We start from the raw sequence: 22,616 nt of genomic DNA, 5'->3' as shown, positions 1-22,616 counted from the left end.
TCCTTTGCGGCGGCAGCAACGAAGGCGCTGCTGGTCGACAATGCACTATCCGTCTATCTCATCTCTCCAGTCGCCCGAAGGCGAAGCGGCGCGGTATATGCTCGTGATCGAAGTGAGGACCACCGCTGGGACCACCGCCTGGCCCGAGCTCACCTGCCTCGTCCGCTCCTACGTGCGCGTGCAGGCCAGCCGCCGACTGGCTGCAGGCCACCTGCCACCGTTTCTTCCCGGCTCCACCATCTCTCTCGCAGATGCACCTCCTTTGCTGAGAGACGATGTCGCCTCCCTGCGGGTGTGCGACATCTCCTTCCCGACAGGCTGCCCGTGGACAAATATGGAGCAGGTGAAGTTCTGCATGCGTCTCTACCGACTCTACGGTGAAGCTCCCTGCACCCCACTCTCGTCTGTTGCGCCCGAACCGGCAACCCCGGCACCTCTACCGGCGTGGTGCACGGTTGACGACATGCGCGGCGGTGGCGATGAGGGCGACCAGGTGTCACCCTTCACTCTAACACCCCTGCCGCACATCTCCCTCGAGGGCCAATGGGAGTCACTGTACTACGGCGAGAGTGCGGCGGCCTCTATCGCGTTCAAGCGGGACATCGTGAGCTATGTGGACACCGCCATGCGTTTCGCCCGCGCCGGGGTCAGCGCCAACGTTGTAACGTGGAATCGGTTTATTCTTTTCTACGGACCGCCTGGCACGGGCAAGACGTCGCTGTGTCGCGCCTTGGCGCATAAGCTCTCGATTCGCCTCGCCTCTTCGGGGTATCCTCGCGCGTGTCTTCTAGAGATTAATGCTCACAGCCTGTTCAGTCGCTGGTTCAGCGAGAGCGGCAAGCGAGTGCTGGAGCTGTTTGATGAGGTGCATCGCATCGCTGCCGCCAAGGAATGCTTGGTCTGCTGCGTGATGGATGAGGTGGAGAGTCTCGCGGCAGCTCGCACGTCCGCGATGAAGGGCAACGAACCGTCTGACTCCATCAGAGTCGTGAACGCGTTGCTGACACAGATGGATCGACTGCAAGATTGCAAAAACATTATCGTGCTCGCCACGTCCAACTTGACGGCGGCGATTGATGCTGCGCTGCTAGACAGAGCGGACAAGCGCGTGTTTGTCGGCTCGCCAGGCGTGCAGGCGCGCTTCCTCATGCTACAGGCAAGCGTGCAGGAGCTAGTGGAGAAGCGGTTGGTGGCCGCGCCGCAAGGCGGGACGTCGGTGCTGCCTGATGAACCGAATGAGCTCTCTGCTGCGGGCGAGTGCGGCCAGGAGGCCCAAGCGACTCTCAAAGGAAATGTGGGCGCGCACGGCAGCCATCCGCCGGATGGCGGGGTCGATGGTGCCGGCGCGAGACACCTCTCAAACGAGGAGCTATCCGAACTACACGGCGTGCCTAGTGGGTTTCACAACCCACAGCCGCCGGCAACGGAGTCGCTCACAGGTCGGGGAACAGTACCGGCACCGCACCCGGCGCACCCCCAATCGCCGTCGCCCTATCGGAGTGGTGCCGCCTACACCCTCAGCACGCTTCTCCATCACATCGCCGAGGTGTGCGCGGGGTTGAATGGCCGCACCTTGAAGAAGCTGCCTTTCTTGGCTTACGGTGCTTGCGTGTGCAATGCCTCCTCCAGCGGCGGCCGTGGCAGGGCGTCGGTGTGGCCTGGCGACCACAGCGATGACGCCGATGCGCCCATGCCGCTGCGCGACTACCTGGAGGCTCTGTTCCATGTGGCGCAGGAGGCTGCTGAAGGGCGCGCGTTCGAGTCGAACAATACTTCCTGACGCCGGGCTCTTGTGACGCTGGTGCGCAGTGCCGCGTTACCCGTTGAAATCAGCGGGCTCTCCGCGCCTTGATGCTCGCTGCAGAGGGCGCTAAGGGCGTGACGCACGCCGCCCTGCTCACGGCAACAGATGTGCGCCCTCCTTGTCAGGAAGGCCAAAGACACACGCCCGCAGAAGGGCACCCTCTCTCCTCCTGTCTGTTCGCGGTACTGCTTGGCCAACACAGAAAGCAAGCGAACACCCCGACGAACGATGCGGGGATTCATGGCGGGCGGTGGGCCCCTGTCGGGGCCTGTGCCGCCTTTGCCCCCGTTCGCGATGCACGGTGGCGACCTGTTGCATACCCCTCTTCTGAGGGATAAACGCGACGCCCTCCTCTCGTCCCCCTCCAACCCCCTCCGGTGTCCCTCCTCCGCCCCCCTCCCACACGGCTTCGCTCGAGCGCGTGACTTGACAAAACGCCCTGCGAAGAGCTTCACGCGACGGCGATCAAAAGAACGCCGAGGATGAGGGGAGGGGAAGAGGCGGCGGGGAGGGAGATGGAAAGGGCCGCCGCCGCCGCTGCTGCTGCTGCTCCCCGCCTCTCTGCACCCCCACACTCCTCTCGACCGCCTGCAGGCACAGCATGCGCGCATGTGCCTGTTGGCTATGTGGGCCAAGGGGCTCTTGACTGGGGCAGTGGCGGCCCACTCGCCATGGCTCGCCACCTTTCACATCTCGGGCGCTTAATGGCTGCTTTGCTGTCCACCTCCACTGCCTCTTTCCCCTTTCCCTCTTTGCCTCCCTTCGCAGGATTCACCGGCTTTCCTGTCCACCCCCTCCCGATCTGTTTCGCCCGGTAGCTGCCAGTACGCGCAGCTGAAACACAGGAGCCGTCAGGTCACGCGTCCTCGCGACTTTCCTTCCCCCCTCATTTCTTTCTCTGTCTCGCTTGCTGTTCGTGGGCCTTGCGGAGCACCGACGCCAACCGCCAGTACGGGACCCCAGGAGTGCCGGTCGGGGTGAAGGAGCGCTTGTGGACGGCGTGATGGGCCGCACTGTGTTGATGGTGGCTGAGAAGCCATCGCTGGCCGAGAGTATTGCGACGATCTTGAGCAATGGGAGCTGTGCCCGCCGCACTCGTGCGCTTCCAGTGTACGAGTACCCGGGAAGCTTTATGGGCAGTCCAGCGTATTTTAAGGTCACAAGCACGACCGGCCACGTCTTCTCCTGCGATTTCACTTCGCAGCACCAGAATTGGGATCGCACGGATGAAGAGCAGCTTTTCACCGCGCCCATCACGTGGAAGGACACGTCGGGGAAGGTGACCCACCACCTCGAACACGAGGCGCAAGGCTGCGACACGCTGGTGCTCTGGCTCGACTGCGATCGGGAAGGCGAGAACATCTGCTTTGAAGTGATGCAGGTGGTGCGGCGGGAGATTTACCACTACGGCAACATCTTCCGCGCGCACTTCTCGGCCATCACGGCAGAGGAAATTTTCCATGCCTTTCGTAATCTCGGGAAGCCGAACAAGAACATCAGCGACGCCGTGACGTGCCGTCAGGAGCTGGACTTGAAGGTCGGCGTCGCCTTTACCCGGTTCCAAACAAAATACTTCCAGGGAAAGTATGGCGACTTGGATGCGAGCGTCATCAGCTACGGCCCGTGCCAGACGCCGACGCTCGGCTTCTGCGTGCAGCGCCACGATGAGATCCTGAACTTCAAGCCAGAGGAATTTTGGCGTATCGTCCCCGTCGCCTCGCGCGGCGGTGCATTGCTGCAGTTTGACTGGGATCGCGGACGCCTCTTTGACGAGACAATGGCGCGCTTGATTCTTCAGCGCATCACCAAGAATGGCAAGGTAGCCACCGTCGCCAACGTGTCCGTCAGCAACGACACGCGCCCGCGGCCGACCGGACTCAATACGGTGGATCTCATGAAAATCGCTAGCACGGCGCTGGGCATCGGCCCCCACCATGTGATGAGCATCGCCGAGAACCTGTACATCCGCGGCTACATTTCGTACCCTCGGACCGAGTCCACCGCATATCCGCCATCCTTCAACCTCTCGGGCGCCCTCGCGCAACAGAAGAGCAGCTCCCTTTGGGGGGCCTACGTAACGGCGCTGCTGCAGGAAGGGCACGTACGACCCAAGGCGGGCAAGGACGCCGGCGATCACCCGCCAATCACGCCCATGCGCATGGCGTCGCCTGGGGAGCTCTCTGGGGACGAATGGCGCATCTTTGAGTACATCACGCGGCACTTCATCGCATCCGTGTCACCGGACTGCCGGCTAATCAGGACAAGGATTACGATCGAGCTCGGCGGGGAATTTTTCAGCATCTCGGGAAAGGTGGTGGAGGACCCCGGCTTTACAGCGATCATGCCGTACGCGCGTGTGGAGGACGACAGGATGCCGACCGGCGTCCACAAGGGCGACTCCTTTCAGCTGTCCGATGTGCGGCTGCAGGCGGGGCAGACGCAACCGCCGTCGTACCTGACGGAGTCGGACCTGATTGGGCTGATGGAGAAGAATGGCATCGGAACGGACGCGTCCATCTCCACCCACATCAACAACATTGTAGAGCGCGGCTACTGCAGCGTCCAGGCGGGGCGTGTCATGAAGCCGTCAAAGCTTGGAATCGTCCTCATCCACGGCATCAAGGCGATCGACCCAGAGCTGGTGCTGCCGCTCGTGCGCAGTCGTGTGGAGGAGTACGTCACCCACATCGCTGAAGGCCGCGCGCGGCTCGACGACGTGCTGTGCTACTCGCTCGATCTCTTCTTCTCCAAGTTCAAATTCTTCAAGGCGCACATCGACACCTTCGATGCCCTCATGGGGGCTTCATTCTCCGCTATCTCGGCTACCGGGAAGCCGATTTCACGGTGCGGAAATTGCCTGCGCTACCTGAAGCACCTGAACGCCCGTCCCCAGCGGCTCTACTGCCCTTACTGCGAGGTGACGTTTGCCCTACCGCAGGGCGGCGCCATTAAGCCGTACTCCAGCTTCAAGTGCCCTATCGATAACTTTGAGCTCGTCATCTGCCACATCGACGGTGGCAAGTCTTTTCCTATATGCCCCAACTGCTACAACAACCCTCCCTTCGAGGAGATGCGCCCTGCCATAAAACCGCATCAGCAGCGCGGGTACGGCGGAGCAGCCGTGGCAGCCGCGTCATCTACGCGACACATGGCGTGCGACGAGTGCCGCCACCCCACATGCGAGCATTCCCTCGCTACAAATTATGTGTGCGACTGCGTGGACGGCTCCTGCGCCGGCAGTATGGCCTTTGTTCCCCGGACAGCCGGCCAGTGGAAGGTGTGCTGCAACAAGTGCCCCATGATGGTTAAACTGCCACCGACAGCGAAGCGAGTGTACGTCAGCTCTGAGGAGTGCCCCGAATGCGCTGCCAACTTCCTCGACATCATGTTCCCTGAGGGCAAGAGTGTGCTGCCCAACCGCAAGGATCGCATTGTTGCGTGCATCTTCTGTGACCCAGGGCTGAGCCCACTCTGCGAAGAGGTACGCGGCCGCATCGGCAACTTTCGCCGCATCGGCGGTGCTGCTGCTGGTGGCCGTGCTGGTCGTGGCGGACGCGGGCGCGGTCGTGGACGCGGTCACCGTGAGGATAGGCGGTGAGGTTGCGGCAGCCCGCACGGGCGGCTCCCAGTTTCGGCAATGAGGCCTTGGATGGGCGAGACGCGCATGTTGGCGCGCCCGTGGGGGAGGAGGGCTGGACGAATGACACGCTCACTTTGTGCCTTGTGTGGCCCTCTTGTGCGTTGTCTTTTTTCCTTTTCGCCTCGTTTCTCTTTTTCTGTGTGCGCGTGGGCGTAAATCATCAGCCCCCTCACCTCCTCTCCCCTAAGTGCCTGTCCTTCCGGCGTCTCCTTACCAGCCGCCTGCCCCTCACACCCCTCACAACCGCGCCGATTGGAGTCGCACGGAAAAAAGAAGAAACGGAGGGAGGCTGCCAGTTGTCGATGTCGCGAGCATTGGATGCCGCGCGCCGATGGCGTTGCTGATGGAGCGTCGTGCGCATCAGCGCAGTGAAGGAGCGAGCCCCTCTCGCTTCATGAGTCACAGCCGCAAGCTGTCTTTCTGGCGACGTTGCCTCACAAGAGGATTTTTTTTGAGAGTGGCACGCAGAGGGTGCCAGTGGTTAGGGGGTGCCTCCGCCAGCGCTCTACCACAGAGGGCGGTGACTCTGACACCTCCCCTTTACCCCTTTCCCCCACCCCCTCCATACCTCTGTCTTACGCACCGGCTCAGCTCTCTCTACGACTCCTCCGCCCTCCCCTGACTACCTGAGCGCCAGTTTCGCTGCTCTCTTTCCTTCGCCGGCAGCCGTTCAGCACCTCTCGTCTCCCCTCTCCCCCTTTCCGCAACGTGAGGTCCGCCTTGCTCGCGTGTGCTTTGCGCCGTCTCGTGCCGTCATTTCTCGCTTTTTTCCTGCTTCTGGAGTCCGCAGGTGCGCCCCCGACGGGTCGACAGCGTGTGACGCGCGCGTGCTTCTCTGACGCTTCCTTGTCTGCTGGCCAAGCCCACGCCTGCTCCCAGACACGTCCCCGCTTCATTCACCGCCTTCTGGAACCAGTGGCGCTCCCACCTGTTTTTCAACGGAGGCTCTCTGCACAAATCTAACGCGGCGCCGGAGCACCAAAAAAGGGGAGGCGCGCCCATCCGCCGAATCGCGCAAATATACGCATTACTATAATTGCCGCGTCATCATTGATTTTATTCGGGAGCACGGAATGTCAGCCGGCTTCCACCACTGGCACACGGCGGAGGGGCGGAGCGGGCACGCGTCTACCGCAGACCGCACCGTTGGCAGCAATGGATACCTGTGCACCGGCCACACGGCCACGTCACGGTTGAACAACACCGCCGCGCCGCCGAGGGGAGCGCATGGTGCGGGCGTGGCGCCGCAGCAGCTGCAGCGCTTTGATGTCTTGCTGCGTCGCCCGGAGAATCGCGAGTGCTTTGACTGTGGTACGAAGCAGCCGCGATGGGCGAGCACCAACCTCGGCATTTTCTTCTGCCTCCGCTGCGCCGGCATTCACCGCGCCATGGGCACGCACGTATCGAAGGTCAAGTCGACCAACATGGATGCCTGGATGGAGTCCTTGATGTGCGTGATGGAGCACATTGGCAACGCGCGGGGCCGACTCTTGTACGAGTACAACATGCCCGCATCGGCGCGCGTGACCGGCACCACCGACACCTGCGTCCTCGAGCGGGCCATTCGGTCCAAGTATGAGCGGAAGCTGTACTACAACCCTCGCTTCACAGAGCTCTTTGCTCAGTTTATGGAGACCCCGATCGAGGAAGTAGGCAGCGGCGGGGCCGTCCACTCAGCGCCTCCGCCGAAAGCCCACACACCGCCGCCCGTAGCCGACGCTCCAGGGCAGGTGCAGCAGCAGCAGCACGCTATGCTCGAGGAGCTCTGGGGCGCGCCGGTGTCCTCACCCAGCACTAGCGAACCATCTCAGCAAGTGGCTCAGAGCTCGCCAGCGCCCCATACAAACGTCGCGGAGCTCTTCTCTGGTACCTATCCAACTCACGGCGCGAGTGGAAAGCCGTCGGCTGGTGGCGGCCGGACTACGCTGCCGCCTCCGGCACAGGGAAACACGGCAGCGTCGCTCTCGTCCGCTTCACCGGTGAGCGCTGGCAACGACTCGGACTGGTTCGCCGCACAGTTTGGTGGGACAACCAGTAGCCTAGTCGGTTCCGCCAGCAGCGGTGGGCACAGTGGGATGCCACTGCCAAACACGCTGCATTCACAGTCGAGCCCGCCGATGGCGCGCGATGACACGGAAGATCTCTTCATCGGCACCAACGCGAGCGTGAGCGGCAGCAGCAGGAGCGGCACAAAAAACGAAATCCTTTCTCTGTTCGATTCCGCACCCCTCGCCGGGGCGGGCGGGCTGACGAGCAGCGACGCGAGGGCAAACGCGGGCCGGTACCCGATGGCTTGGCAGCCGCAGAGTGTGAAGCCGCACTAATATGGTTCTCCCCCTCCCTTTCTTCCTTCCTAAAAGGGAAAGGGCTGTGCCGCATTGTGTAGCGGAGGAGAAAAAGGTGGAAAACAAAAAAATCGTCTCCGCGGTGCACACCTGGGCTGCGATGTGCACTGCCGGTATGGGTGCGCTCACCCCCCCGTCCCTTCCAACCCGTCAGAGAAGGTGTGTGAGAGAGGGGAAAGGGCGACGGCGGTGAGGGGAGGGGAGGGGGCGGGGCAATGACGCCACTTTTGCCCATATGCCAGCTTTCTCTTCCCCTTTAATGTTCACTCTTTTTCATTTTATTTTTCGTTCCACTCCGGAATACCCCCCCGGCCTGAGCTCCTCCGCTGTTGCCTCACCACTTCTCCCTCTCGCGGCGCTGGAGCACCGTCGTAAGCGTTGCCACGCGGTGCTCTTCACCTCCCTCATCACGGCTTGCGCTGGGTGGGCGCTGCAGCACTTCGGCTGAGAACGAGAGCGTCTTCGCTTTTCCCTCTGTTTTATGTAGTTGGCGTGCGCTCTTGCCTCCTCTCTCATGCCACCCGCCTGCAGAGCGGGTGGCAAAAAGAAAAGCTGCGCGGGAGAGTTGGGGATTGAGTTGACAGTGGCACCTCCGCAGGCACAGGCCTCCCCTCCTCCTCTTCCCTAGCCCCGCACCCCCCTTCCCCCTTTATGTGACTGCTGCCCGCTTGTGCGAACACGCAGAGTGACGGGCGCGCACGCCCAGGCGTGTGAGGCTAATGTGGTGATGACTTTGTCTCTCAAGTTGCCTGTGGGGATGCGTCAGGTTCGCGTTTTCTTGCGCTGATGCCCATCCCCCCCCTCTTCTTTGTGTGGGGAGCACTGCTGCCGACGTATTCGTTGCCGTCGTGGCTGGTTTGGGTCGCCCTCTTATGTCTTGGCTTACATGTGTGCGAAGAGGACGACCGGAGATGGCATTCGCGCGCGCTCTTTCTTCTTCCCCCCTGCCTGCCTGCCTCCCTCCCTTTTGAGTACGACGCACGGCACCGACTGGGCTGTTCGCTTCTCTCAACTGTGCTTTCTCCTCCTCCTGCAGCCACAGTCTTCATTTTATCGCCTGCCTCTCCATCTCTCGCTGTCCATGTGCACGCCCATGACGAGCTCTTGTTGCTGTGAGTGCCCTTCTCCCTCCTGCTCCCACATCTGCCATCTCCTCCGTCGACTGTCATTAGCTCGTACGGTTGCTCTTTCCATTCACTCGCAGCGTTGCCAAACCTCTTTGCGGGCGTTTGCGCAAGGGTGGCCATGCACAGGCACATGCGTGCACACGCACCCGCCCTTGCCCCCTCCGCGTTGGTGAGATCCTGGGCGGCTGCGCCCATGTGCGTGCGTATCATTCGTGCATGCATCCGGTACTTACCGGACGCGTGCTGGGCATCTGCCCCTTTACGGAGAGACTTCGGTTTAGCTTTCCTTCTGAGTAGTTGGAGAGGGAGTCGGCGGCGGCGGGTGGTGGAGGCGGAGAGGTTCTCTGGTGCCGGCGATGATCCCTGCAAAACTGTCGCTGGCGCTTGTCGTGCATGTGCCTGTGAGCATACGTAGGCGTACGCGCCTCTGCGAATCTGCGTCGGCGGAGGCATTGTGGCAGCGGTGGTGTCAAGGGTGGTGCCCAGCGCACCTGCGCATGCTCACGTTGATGGAGAGCTCATGTCTTCATAGATGTACTCATACAATGTGCGAAACCGCCAACTTGAGCCGCCAGCAGCACAAAGCAGGCAGGCTCGGAGTCTCCCCTTCCCCTCCTCTTCGCGCTCGCTCGCTCTCTCTCGTCCCCAAGGGCCCCAGTCCGCATTACCCTTGGCCTTTCCACGCTTCCCTTCCCGAATCCGCTTCGTCTCTCCCTCCTCCCTGTGCGCCGTCGCTCGCTTTGCCTCGTCGTCGTCCTCCTCCCCCCTCCCGCCTTCTCATCGATGCCTCCTCTTACAGGATAGCGCTGGGGCCTGCAGTCCGCACACCTCCCGCGCGTCACAGCCGCCCACACATGTGCAGATCGGGGAGAGTACACACACGTGCCTAGGTTAGCAAGGGCGCTCTATGGGCAACCAACTCGCGGCGACAGCCGCCGTTGATCTTGCCAACGTATCGAGCGACCTGGAGCTTGTCGCCCCTCTCGGCGCAGAAGGCCGCAACTACTTTGCCACATTCCACTGCCTCAAGTACACCACAGTCACATCACCGACCGGCAATGGCGGTCGCTCTCGAGGATCAAGACTCGCGGGCGTCGCTTCCTACTCATGTGACTCAAATGCCCCTCAGTGCTTTTACGGCTTTGTCTCCGCTGAGGTTGGTGGCAGTCGTGGCGGAAGCGGCGCCTTGCATCAGCGGCTCGAGTACCGGCCTAACAGCCTCTTTCGCGCCTCTTCGACAGCTTTGCTGGGCGGGGTGTCTGCCGATTTTTCGTCCCCAACGGTAGTCGGCGTTCCTGCCGGGGCTGCTGGACGTGGCCGAGGACGTGGACGGGGCATAGGTCGCGCTGGCGGAGGCACCAGCGCGTTGTACGCGTTAAGCGACTCGGTGGCGGCCTCAACTGAGGCGATGAGCACAACCCAGCTCCTGGCCCGCGAACGCGCCGCATGGCATCAGGCGCGGTGGCGCCAGCGTCTGCCCGTGGCCGACCGCCCGTGGCGCACTATCCCATCTTCGCTGGGTCCCGAGGCTGAATCGTGGCGAGGCGCCGCCATGGATGCTGTCATGGATAGATGGTGTCGTGACACACGCGCCGGCGCCACGGCAGCAGCAAGCGGCGGCCACCAGAGCTTGCGCGCCTCCACGGCGGAGAGCAGCTCGCCGTACGGTGCCAGCTGGCCACACGCTTCAGCGGTGCATCAGACGATGCCGACGTCGGCCGCCCCATCCTCGTACTCAACTGCGGTGCCGGGCAAATCGGGTAACTCCCAAAACATTGACGCCCTGGTCGCCGGTGTGAGCGGGGAGTGGCGCAGCAACTACGGCAACTATGTGCAGCTACTTCTGCGCAGCGGTGCTGGCGCCGGGCTTATGCTCTCCTCCGCAGTCGCTGCCTATGGGGACCTCTGCATCACTGTGCCATCGGCACCAACGAGCGCCGGCTCGATGCCATCGGCATCGCTGCAGCAGCGCTACGTGGTCGAGAGTGTCGTCACAAAGGTGTTTGTGCGTACCCTCGACGATCCTGGCCAAGCGTACTTCCTCAAGTACGTCCATCAGATAATGGACAGCGCCGGGGAGCAGCTGCGCAGCGTCGACTCGAGACTGCATCGGCTGACTCCGCGCAACTGCCTGTGGTATAGCCTCATTTGTGAGGGAGACGGCTTCTGCGTGCTGCAGCGGCCCTACATTGCCTTCACGCTTCGCGAGCGTCTCGCGGCTCGCCCTGTCTGGACGGCGCACGAGAAGCTCTTTATCGTCTATCAGCTGCTGGAGGCGGTGTCGCAGCTGCACGAGACCTATGCACTCATACACGGCGATATCAAGCCGAACAACGTGCTGGTGCAGAGCACTGGCGTTGTGGTGCTGTGTGACATGGCCCTCTTCAAGCCATGCCGCATGCCACTTGACAGCCCGTTGCTGTTCGATTACTACTACGACACAGACGAGAATAGGGCATGCTATGTGGCGCCCGAGAAGTTCAGCGACCAGTCGCTGCCTAAGCCACCGGTGGAAAGTAAGGCACGAGGTAGCGCGACCTATAACGTGAGCAATGTCAACGCCGATGGCCATACAACCTCGATGGACATCTTCTCCACAGCTTGCGTCGTGCTGTTTCTTTACAAGGAGGAAGATCCGCTGACCCTGTCGCAGGTGCTGAGGATGCGCCACTTCACCAGCAACGATGCGCGCGAAGCGGCTGTGGTGCCTGTCCTGCGTGACTCCAACGTGCCTGATGCGCTGCATTCACTGCTGCTGCCGATGCTGTGCGCCGCTGCGGGGGAGCGACCATCTGCGCGTGAGCTGGTGGACCGTGGGCTGCAGCAGCGCATCTTCCCCGCCTCGTTCCCGTACCTATACAAGTCTGTGCTGCCTCGCTTGCTCACCACAGCACCAGAAATGCGGCTGGTGCTTCTCCACAACCAGCTTGAGGTAGTGCTGCAGAGATGCGAGACGCTAGACAAGATGCAAGCAGATGGCGGAAGCCGGTCCTCGGCGTCTGAGTCTGAGGCAGTCGCGACAACGGAAGCAGTTGGTGTCCGTCCAGCCGCATTGGCAGTCGCTGCGTCTTCGTCTCGAGAGCTGGCTGTGTCGCTCCTGCTACCCCTCCTTCTGCAAACCTTGCACAGCATCCGCACGAGCGACGAGGCGGTTTACCGAGGCCTCCTCTGCCTGCGTCAATGCGCGTCGTACTGCAGCTTTACCTGCTTAGTCGATGCTATTTTACCACACGTGCTCTTCTACGTAAACAACGATGCCCATGTCTATGGGCCACCAACGCGCCTTATAGCACTTCGGCTACTCAGCTTCATCTCCGAGGTAATCGCGCGCCACCTCACGCTTGGGTCATCGCAGCGTTGCAGCGGCTCCTCGGCGATCTCGCGCGACCTAGCAGCTGCGAAGGCCGGCGAAGAGGCAGTAGAGGCCTCCACGGTACCAGAGGAGCAGTGGGCGCTCATGGAGCATCTTGTGCTACCCTGTCTGTATGACGTCCTGCGACAGGCGGAGCAGGAGTCGACGGCGGTGCTAGTGGAGGTGGCAAGGCAGCTACCGCGACTGCTGCTCTTGGCACGCTACATCACGGAGCGGCGGCAGCTCTTGTACGGGGCTGATGCGTCGGAAGCAACGCCGAGTAAGCTCGGCAGTCGCTCTGGTCCACAAGGACAACGCGCTCGGCCACCGAGAGAGGCTGCGCTCGAACAGCAGCGGTGCCACGACACGCAGCATGCACAACCGCGCCGCCACGTGCACCAGCAGTTCTCTTGCAAGGGGAGCGAGGAGGGTGACGGGGTGAAGACAGTAGCAGCGGAAGCAACGCGAAGCCCGACGCCAGTTTCACCGCCACTGCCACCCCAGAACAGTAGCGACGGTCTGTACGCTAGCACCGCGGAGGTTGCCAGCCTGAGCGAACACAGCTCCAGGGGCGGCACACGGGAGAGGCCCGCTCCGGCGGCGCGCCCAACCGAATTTGGTGACTTGACCGACAGCATGAGCGACGCCGAAGGAGGGAACGTGGACGACGTCTGCGGCGCCAGCGCCGCTGGCACACAGCAGTACCTAACCCAGCTCCACTGCCTGCTGACCAACGGCTGGAGTATGCTGCAGGTGCTGTACAACCACCCGTGCGTCTCTGTTGTGGCAGAGGTCATGCAGCAGTCTGCTAGCACCGTCGCCGCCTTCCTGGGCGAAGAGCGAGTGACGGAGGACCTGATACCTCTTCTCACCACGGCCCTCGCTGCGCCACTACGGGTGCAGAGGCTGCTCTATTCACAGGCCATTCTGATCCACGCGCTGCTGCAACGGCCGCCGACAAAGACGCTTCACCTCTTTGTGGAGGAAGGCCTGCGGCACAAGGACGACGTGTGCATCAATAGAACACTGCATGGCCTTTCGGTCATTGTTCGTAGCCGCCGGCTGCCGCTGGAAGAGACGATGGCGCTGGTTCATCAGAGTCTGCCGCTGTTGATGGAGAACCGCCTGTGGCTGCGCGAGGCGGCATGCAGCGTCGTCGAGGCAGCCGCGCAGACTTATTCGACGTGCGACATTGCCCTTCACCTCGAGTACGCTGTCCGGCCGCTGCTAATGCTTCCAGTGCCTCTGGCGCACCTGCGCCGCTACGCCGCAACGGCGATTCGGGCCGAGCTGGCGACGCCATTCATGTCAATGGATGGCGCGGCGGGGCAGACGCTGCCTAGCTGCATCCGTAGCACGTTGTGGAGGGAAAGAGCGTCCAATACTGGCTCTGCATTCTTGTTGGATGAGGACATCTTCGAGGATGATGCGCCGGTGCATCAGTCTCCGGCTAGCGGCGATGGCGGGGTGGATGGGCGACACGGCCGCTTAGGCCAGCTCCGAGGCCTCGAGGACGGCCTCAGTAAGGACTTTACCTTCAAAGATGTTTTGCCGGCCGTTGTGGCAGTGACTCGCGCTTATGCTTCTGGGCCGGCACCAGCGCTCTTGCACGCGCTTCCGTTCACTGAGGCCTCACCGTTGTCTATGGCAGAGTCAGAGGCTCGCCTGGAGGCGAGCATTTCGGAGGTGGGAGCGACCTTGCAGCATACCTGTAGCATCACCGACGCCTGGGCTGTCGTCGAGGATGGCGGCGGCTCGGACGGCACCGCGCTCGTCTACCGCCCGACCTCGCGGGAGCTGGCCCGGGTACAGCGGGAAGACGACTGTGTGCTGCTTCCCCTCGAAGTTTCGTCCGCGCTGCTGTCGTCGCTTCCATCGAGCCTTGTCTCCTTTGCGGCCGACACCTCCACGGCAGCGCGGCCGGTGTCACATTACCAACCCCCAACTCCGCCGCACAGCATGGACGCATCGCCGCTGCCCGCCACACTCCCGCCCCCCTCGGGAGTGAGCCGCTGCGTCCTCAGAGATGGTGACGGCCGAGTCTTGCGGAGTCGAGTGTCTCAGCACTCTCTATCTTCTACGGCTGCTGCGGCTTCTACTGCGGCGAGGTCATCCTTCGCGCCGTCCCTGGCGTTGCGCCCAACTGCCGCTGCGCTCAGCTCCATCAGCGTACACACAGGGGCCATCTACGCAGCTGCACCCTCGCCGTTAGGCAACGGGCTCGTGGTGTCAGCCGGGGCACGAGGCGAGGCTTTCGTATGGCGGGTCTCCTCGCCGAGCACAAGTACGGCTCACACACGCGAGCTGCGCTTGGTAGAGCGAGTCGCGGCGGCCGCGTCCAATGTGAGGGAGCACACGTACACGGCGTGCCAGTGGATTACTGCACCGGGCCAGCGGCGAGACGTCGCGCCCTCCTCCGCGGTCGCCTCGGCTTCCGGCGGCTGCGTGGCCTTTTCGAGCACCGACGGCGCTCTGCGTGTGCTCGACGTTGAAAAGAATGAGTGGGTGTCGTCTGTTCATGTTGGTGGCTCTCTGGAGGGGGGACTGACCGGGCTGGCGCTGCAGGATGAAGCGTCACTGCTTGCGATAACTGCCGGTGGCGGCCTGCATGTCGTGGACACACGATGCCGAGCCGTGCATCGCGCCAGCGTCGAGGATTCAGCCGCGGCTTCGACTGCCTCCGTGTGGCGCACGCAGCTGAACCCCCTCGACGGCGCACCGAGCTGCGTGTGCCCACTCTACACTGGCGACAAGGCGTGCGCCGCCGCAGTGGGTACCTGCGGCGGGGCCGTGTGCCTGTACGACTTGCGGTATCAGCTTTGTGCGCAGCGCGTCGTTCTTGCCAGAGGCGAGGCAGGGCAGTCGTCCTCGTCGACTCCCGCGCCATCGATGCGGCTTTCCATCACAGCTGCGTGCGTGGATCCATTGTCGTTGCTCTGTGAGAGCTGCCGTCCACCCACGCTGGAGCCAGCGCCGGCGGTGGGGCCGAGTCTGCTGCTCGGCACTACCCAGGGCACGGTGTATCGCCTCCTCCTTCAGCAGGCCGCCTACTGGCCGGTGTTTCAGTGCTGTCGAAACGATAGCAGTGCCGTGCGCACGATGCTGACACAGCCCTCTCACGGCCTCGTTTTCACTGGCAGCGAGGACGGGTACATTCGAAGCTGGTCGACCGACCACCCACAAACGTCTCACACTCTCGCCTGCGCACCGTACCGATCCCCCGAATACACCTTGGTGCGCACGTGTGCAGCGGAGCGGGTGCTAGAGGCGAACATGGTGCGCGGTGATGCGTTGCCCACATCGGGCAGAAACATTAGCAAGATTCTAGCGTCCCTCACCGTGCACGAAGGCAGCGGCACGTACGACGGAGATTTCGCCGTTCCGCGACACGCTCCCGATGCGATTCTAACCTTATGTGCTGTGTACACAACGACCAACTCTGCGCTTTGGAGCTTCGGTAACAGTGGCGGCCGCGGAGGAGGCGAGGCGTGCTATCTGCTATCCGGATCCCGTGACGGCACTCTGACGCTGTGGGACAACGACTTTGCGCGGTCCTGAATAGAATGAAAAGAGTGCGAGGCTCGCGGGTTGTGCGCCTCTGTCGACAGGTGCGTACGGCGCCCACTGCCGTTAGCTCCTGACCAGCGAGGCTTCCGCATATTCTCACCCCTCATTCCATGCCTCTGTCACTCACGAGAGCAGGCAGCCGCCACCACCCGCCGCTCCTCTGCTGCCTTTCCGTTTTGGTGCGGTGCGCAGCAGACACTGCTGCTGAGCAGTGCCGGAGTGGCGGTGGAAGAGAGAGAGAGGCCGTCTCACCTCTTCTGCCGCCTTTGCTTATTGAATGCGCCTCTGTGCTTCTTAGGCGTGCACTGTGGATGCGAACGGAGGTAAGCAAGCGTACATGAAGACGGGAACTGTAAGCGTGGTGCGCGGACTTGTGGCTGAAGCGGAGAGGGGTGGGGGTGTCCGCCAAGGTGAGCGGCCGCGCTTTATGTAGGGCTCTCCAACCCGTCCCACCTCCTTCTCACAGTCCCCGAACTGAGGAGCAACTTCTCACGGCGTGTCCGGGGTGGGTGGGTGGGCCGGCACGATCTCCCGCTGCCCCCCATTCTCCGTCACCTACTCGAATGCATTGGCGGCCAAAGTTCATCTTACTCCGCAACTCTCTCCCCTTCTCTTCTCAAACCGGGTCGACACCGGCCCTTTTCATGATTTGGTCTTCGGTCCATACCTGTGGCCCACCTGTCTTCGCACCGCCTGCGCATGCACATGTTCTTGCATACGTTACGCATGTGTGTTTGTAACGGTGTCCCCTCTGCGACGCCCGCCACGTGGACGCGGGGCACGGCTGCTATCACGTGCGCACACCGATGGTGAGTGCTTAACAGACAGCTTCCCCCATCCCCCCCACACAAAAGAGCGCAGCCGCCACGCCACGGAGGGAAGGAGAATAGATCGCTAAACGAACAAGAAAGTGAAGACACAGGGCGGGCATCGCACTTACGCGAGTGCATCACACCGTTCCCACCCCATGTGCACTCGCGCGTTTCGATACAGACACAGACGCAACCACGCGACGACGCAGGATCGAAGGTGTGAAAGAAAGAAGCTGTCGCTCTCAGAAGAGACCAATATTGGCGTGTGCGTGTGTCAGAGAGTAAGAGGGTGCCCGACATCGTTGCTGCTCCGCTGCCCCCTTTGGTTGCGTCGATAGACCGCACACGACGGAGCAGGAGAGTGTCAGAGGGTGCCTACTGAAAGCGCGACGAAGAAGGAACGAGTACCTTTTTCTGCGCCCCAAAAACTCAAGATGGGCTGTGCTGCATCAGCGTCCCGTGCCCCAAGCTGTGGCGGCAGCCAGCTGTCATATGTCTTCTCCGACGGCAGATGTGAGGCGTGGCTGCAGGGAGGCGCGCGTCCGACCATCTTTGCGTCGACTCGGCGATTAGTGGCGCTATTGGGACCGCGACAGCAGCAACCTCAAGTCTCGCCAGCATCCCCGTCTGCGCACCAGCCGCTACTGGCAACAACATCATCGAAGTCGAAGGGGTGCCTCACCGCTATGACGTTGCGCGCGCCGCCACTCCTACGAACGGCTGCAGCCGATAGTACCAGGTCGCGCAGCTCGGGTGGGCGCCCGCCAGCTATCGGCACACTGTCATCCGCTCCACTGCTCCCCGGTGTACCTCCCCAGCGCAGCCGCGTGCAAGAGGACGACACGCTTCGTGCGCGCCCCCACGCCGGCTACTTTTCGACGATGACCCCGACGGACAGCAGCCCACGCTCCGACAGCATCTCGGGCAGGTCTCTGAGCGGCTCGGCGGCTCTCCCGCTGCGCCAAGGGCGGGCAGAGTGCCAGCAGCCGCAGCACGTGCGGGGCGTTCAGAGTCATCTGTGTGAGATCACCCTCTCCGCGCCAATGCCGAACGCGCGGCCACGAGCAGACGACACTCGCGCCGATTTACGCATTTGCCGTTTGATGCGACGGACGCCAAGCGGGCAGCTCACGTGCATACCACCATGGCCGAATCAGACCAGACACGCTGCGCAACCCACCATTGTCGTCATCACGACCGCAGAGGACTTGGTGGGCGACGGCGACGCTGCTCGGGCCCCCGGCCATGCCTTCGTGCTGCCCATGAGCGCGCTGGAGCTCAACGGCGCAAATGATACGACCCTTGTTCCTGTGATACAGCAGTTCAGACTGAGCACGTCCGACCGTCGACGCATCCTTAAGGCGCAGCGAGAGCAGATGCGCTTACTGCCGGATATCGCCCGAGTGCCGTCACGGCTATCCTCCTCGCACAGTTGTTCACGCTCATCCAGCCACGGGCACTGAAAGAACAGAAGCGTTTTCGTTCGTTCTCTCGCGTTCATGGCGTCTCTCACCCCCCCTTAATCGACACGCCCCCTCTCCCTCTCCCTCTGCACCGTCGTTGTACGCGTGCGGAAGGCCTTCTTGGAGGAGGGAGGACGACATCATAGGCCTTGAACACTTCTTCCGCGCGCTCACCAATGCACTGTACATGTGCGCCGCTCGCTCTTCCTCTTTTCCGTCTCCTCTGGAGTCAAGCCCTCCCCCCACCTCCCTCCCTCTTCCCTCCCTTTCTTCTCCCTCTAACCGCTAACCGCTTGAATGCTCTCTCTTCAGCGAGTCTCTGTCCAGGTGCTGGACACCACGCCTTTGCTCCCTTTACCTTTCTTCTCGCATCGCCGCACTTCACCTCTCTTTTTTCTTCTTTTCTTCGATTGGCTTCTCCGATGTGCGTGGCTTGCTCTGAGCGTCTGTCTGCATGCGTTTATGTCTGTGGGTGGAGGGGAGGGGACGCCTCTCCCCTTCGATAAATTCCTTTGCACCTTTCCCTCTTTGTTTGCCGCCGCAATGGTGAAAGGTGGACGCGTGGGTCCGGTGTTGACGCAGAGGCGGACCTCTCTCCCCCCTCTCTCTCCCAGCCACACACACACACACGCACACTTACACATAGGCTTCCTTTTTTTTTTCACTTTTCAGTTTCGCATCTTCCCCTCTTCCCCCCTCCCCCTCTCCTCTCTCCTCTTCCCCATTGCGCATTGCACATTCCCTTCTTTTGCCTTTTCCTGCGGCCCTGTGCCTGCATGCCCGCGGGCTCTTATCCCTTCGTTCTCCCTCCTTTTTTCCTCAGCTTCTGCCCGACATGGAGGCCATTCGTGCCGCGTTTACGCCTTCTTTCCTCGACCTCAGCCCCTCTCGCTGGAAGCCCCTGCACTCCCCTCCCCTCCCCCAACACAGAGGGTGATGAGGAGGAGGGGCGGGGGTGTGGTGGGACGCGTACACGTATACACACGGCGTTAAGCCTGTATCCCATAGGGATGGGCGTGAGTGTGCTCTTCTGTATCGTCGTTGGTGTGAACGAGCGTTTGCATGGGGGGGAGGAGGGAGGCGCCTTGCGCTCAGCCCTTTTTCTCTCGCCCTCTTCGTGCCTCTTAACCCACCCTTCTCTCGCTTTCGCTCTCTCTCTCGCATTCCTTTCCTCTCGCCCTTCGCATTTTTTTTTAAAATCCGCTCTCAGCAATTATAAGTTCTCCTGTTGCGCAGCCCCCCCTTCCCCCCTCTCTCCCTTCTTCCTCCACCGTATAGCTGGCGGTAAGGTTATGTTCTACGAGAACGTACATGCGGACCCGGCGTGCTCTGCCAATCGCCCCCTCCTCTCTCTTCCCTCTCTGCGGCTCTTCCGATGGGGAATGCTCAAGGCCCCTTCCACACACATATATATGTATATATGCAGCGCATTCGCAGATTCGTTTTGAAATTTGCTCCCTCCCCCTTTGCTTTGCTGTGCTTCTCTAATATGTAACCGATCTCCTCTCCTCTGAATCTCTTAACATCCTCCCATCTCCTTGCTCTCCCCCTCCCTTCATCCTCCATCTTTCCTCCGCTTTACCTCCGCTACATCACCAGAGGTTGCTCCTCTTCTCCGTGCCTCCCCCCTCATCGCTCACCTCTCGGTGAGGCGTGCGCACAAGAAGAAAAGCTGCTCGCCTCTCCGCCCCTCCTCCTTCCCCCCTGCACGCCTCTTGTGAAGTGCACGATTGAAATTCTTTTGTGCTTCACGTGCCGCGCTCGCTCATCTTTTTAAAATTTATTCTTGCTGTGGTGCACTCTCATCTTCTCCGCTTTCCTCCGAGCGCCTACTCCCCGCCCGAAGAGGCCCGGATCGGAAGAATGTCGGCAGGTATTACGCGCTGCACCATGTAGGCCATCCTCACCCGCACTATGAAGGGCGCCTCTGCCGACATTGAAGGTGTCAGCGAGACACACATGCGTGGCGTAGCAGGAGCACAGGGACAGGCGGCGCTTCTCTTCTTCGTTGCTTTGCCGATCGCGCCTTTACACTGCGCGTATTCTGCACTGTCGGCTCTCACTTTCTTCTTCCCCACTTTTTTCGTGTCACGCAGCTATTCTTTTTTGTCGCCTCATCGACTTGGCGTCTCTATCTCTTATGCGTTCCTCTCCTGTCCGTCAGCATGTCTGCGTGTGCGTGCGTGAGAAAGGCTTGGCAGTTGCGCCGTCAAGACACAGAGCGAACACACACACACGCATGCACACAAAGGCACGCCTACATCTGTGCCTTTACACTGCGCATGTCACGTGAAGTCAGCTCTCTACACGCGCTGTTTGCTTCTTTGGACGCCACCTCTGCTGCTGCTGCCGTGCTCCCCCCTCCCCTCTCTCCTCTCGCCTCTGCGCGTTTGTGTGCCTCGACCCCCTTCGCCCTCCCCCCTTCGTGGCGACTCAGATAGGTGACACTGCTGGTGGCCGTGGTGGTTGGAAAACAGTGGCGAAAGGGCGCACACATTTGCCCTTGAAGCGCGATGAGAGAGCGTGTGTGTGTGTGTACGTTTTGGGGTAGAAAAACATGACGGAAGAAGTGACGCAGGGTTGCGGTGGGGCCGAACGGTGCCGTATGTGAACCCTAAGGGGCTCGAGGAGGGGGCGAAGGCGGAGAACGCGGCGAGCCGTAGGATGGTTGAAGTCCCCTCTATGCGAGGTGCTCGGCATTGCCTACGTAACCCTCACACCAGCCCCTGCGACCCCCCTCCCCTCCCCTCCACACACACACGTACACATGCGAATATATATATATATATGGTGGCCACACACACCATTCGGTTCAGCAAGGGACGCGCTGAGAGTGCTGCCCTTTTTTTCACTCTGCCTCTGAGGTGCCTTCGCTTCCTTTTTTTTCGTGTCGTTTTTTCGCGGATGTCTTTTTTTTTCGCTTCTCCGCTCCCTCTTTTCGTCGTTGTGCGGCCCTCTTCCTGTCTTCCTTTTCGCCTCCCCTGCGCCCTTCCCCCCTCCACACACACACACTCGTCGCCGCCATCCCCATTCCCCTCTTCCGCCTTCCCCTAATTTCGGTCTTAGCTCGACCCATCGCGCTTCCACCCCTCCCCCTCGCCGTCTGAACCCTTTCTAAGCACTTACCACCACCATCTGTGTTCGTTCGTTATCTGTTTACTCGTCGCGCGTGCACCTTCCCCTCTGTTGGCTTGCTTGTCTATACACTTTTACAAATGCTATACCGTCCCCCCCTTCACCTGGTCACTGCCTTTGCCGCTGCGCGGAGCCACTCTGTCTTGTACACCATTCGATGCCGCCCTCCCTTCTGTGGCCATGGTACACTCCCTTTCGTTGGTGAGGCCGCGGCATGGACGAGGGTGAAAGGGCGGTGCTAGTCGTGCGGGCACGCCATTCAGTGCGAGTTGTATCCCAAGGTGTGCCGTGCCCTTCCCCTTCCCCCCCTCTCCCTATTTGGTGCGGGGAGGCCTAGTGGACCCTCTCTAGCCCGGCGGTGGGCCTACCAATTTTCTCCCTGCCTCCTAACCTCTCCCCTTTCACGTCCTAAAGAGCAAGAGAGCGCAAGGAAGGAGGTCGGGGGGGCGAGGGTGAGGTGAAGCGACGCTCGCTGAGTCGAGGAGTACACCAGCAGGACGCACTGCCGCTCCCCCCTTCTTAGCGCCCCTTTGCCGTTCTTGTTATCCGTCGGTGGCCTACCGCCCTTCAGGGGAGGACACCCTTCTCTGCTGGTCTCGCTGCCCCTCCCTCCTCTCGCGCTGCGCCGTCTTCGCCTTACATCTCCTCTGCAGCTCTCTCCGCCTGTCCAACTTCGCTTTCATCTCCCTTTTATGTGCGTGTGTCCCTCTTTCTCACGTTTGGCAGTACCTCCGCTGTCTTGCCGATGCGGCCCATGCCCCTCGTGCTTCTTTTTTTTTTCGCATTCTCTCTCTCTGTGCCGATGTGGCTCCCTCGCACGTTCCCCTTCTCCTACCTTTTCGTCCGCATTGGCTGTGTACGACGAGGCGACACAGAAGAGGAGAGAGAGCGGCCCTCTCACTGCACTAAGTGCTCTCTTCTGTGCTCCTTTCGCTGCTGTTGCGCTTGCGGCGGCCTCACATTTTTCCTGATACCCCTCGCTGAGCACCGTATCGCTGGACGAGGTCTAGAACGCTGTCGCACACTCTCCTCCATTTTCCTTGCTTGCCTTGGCGCTCGGGTGATCGCTCTAAAGATGTTGTCGCTTATTTGTGTGCCTTCAGCGCTGTCGACGCCACGGAGAAGAGGTCGATAGTGACGGAGAAATCCCCCCAAAAAAGAAGCAGGCGAAAGCAAACAATCTTTCGTTGGCTATGCCCTCTTAGAGGAGAGAGGTTCACGAACGCGACGGAGAGCGCTCCCAGGGAGGCGCACGCACGCATAGGAGCGCAACAGCCGCTCGCCATGCACCTGTGAGGATGGCGGTGCTATGCGTGCGGCGTTCGCTGCCTGTGCGACGGCCTCGCCACCTCGAGTAGGAGGCAAGGGACG

The 22,616-nt window shown here is 61.5% G+C and overlaps 5 protein-coding genes across 5 annotated transcripts; all 5 read left to right on the top strand.

Moving 5' to 3' along the window:
• Positions 1–40: 40 nt before the first annotated feature.
• LSCM1_03206 (uncharacterized protein) lies at positions 41–1,780 on the top strand (the record flags this gene model as incomplete). Its single annotated transcript, XM_067320756.1, has 1 exon — positions 41–1,780. The coding sequence occupies one exon, from the start codon at positions 41–43 to the stop codon at positions 1,778–1,780; it is 1,740 nt and encodes a 579-aa protein (XP_067177366.1).
• Positions 1,781–2,807: 1,027 nt separating this feature from the next.
• On the top strand, positions 2,808–5,402 carry LSCM1_03205 (uncharacterized protein; the record flags this gene model as incomplete). The annotated part of the gene is made up of 1 exon (XM_067320755.1): positions 2,808–5,402. The coding sequence occupies one exon, from the start codon at positions 2,808–2,810 to the stop codon at positions 5,400–5,402; it is 2,595 nt and encodes an 864-aa protein (XP_067177365.1).
• A 1,115-nt stretch (positions 5,403–6,517) lies between these two features.
• Positions 6,518–7,768, top strand: LSCM1_03204 (uncharacterized protein; the record flags this gene model as incomplete). Its single annotated transcript, XM_067320754.1, has 1 exon — positions 6,518–7,768. One exon carries the CDS (start codon positions 6,518–6,520, stop codon positions 7,766–7,768), a length of 1,251 nt encoding a protein of 416 aa, XP_067177364.1.
• A 2,055-nt stretch (positions 7,769–9,823) lies between these two features.
• Positions 9,824–15,826, top strand: LSCM1_03203 (uncharacterized protein; the record flags this gene model as incomplete). Its single annotated transcript, XM_067320753.1, has 1 exon — positions 9,824–15,826. The coding sequence occupies one exon, from the start codon at positions 9,824–9,826 to the stop codon at positions 15,824–15,826; it is 6,003 nt and encodes a 2,000-aa protein (XP_067177363.1).
• A 1,255-nt stretch (positions 15,827–17,081) lies between these two features.
• Positions 17,082–18,110, top strand: LSCM1_03202 (uncharacterized protein; the record flags this gene model as incomplete). Its single annotated transcript, XM_067320752.1, has 1 exon — positions 17,082–18,110. The coding sequence occupies one exon, from the start codon at positions 17,082–17,084 to the stop codon at positions 18,108–18,110; it is 1,029 nt and encodes a 342-aa protein (XP_067177362.1).
• Between the last annotated feature and the right edge of the window lie 4,506 nt (positions 18,111–22,616).

The sequence above is a fragment of the Leishmania martiniquensis genome, chromosome 28 (genome assembly GCF_017916325.1).
Source record: "Leishmania martiniquensis isolate LSCM1 chromosome 28, whole genome shotgun sequence".
NCBI classification, from domain to species: Eukaryota; Euglenozoa; class Kinetoplastea; order Trypanosomatida; family Trypanosomatidae; genus Leishmania; species Leishmania martiniquensis.
The sequence above is the reverse complement of the archived record's forward strand: the minus strand, read 5'-3'. Positions and strand labels throughout refer to the sequence as shown.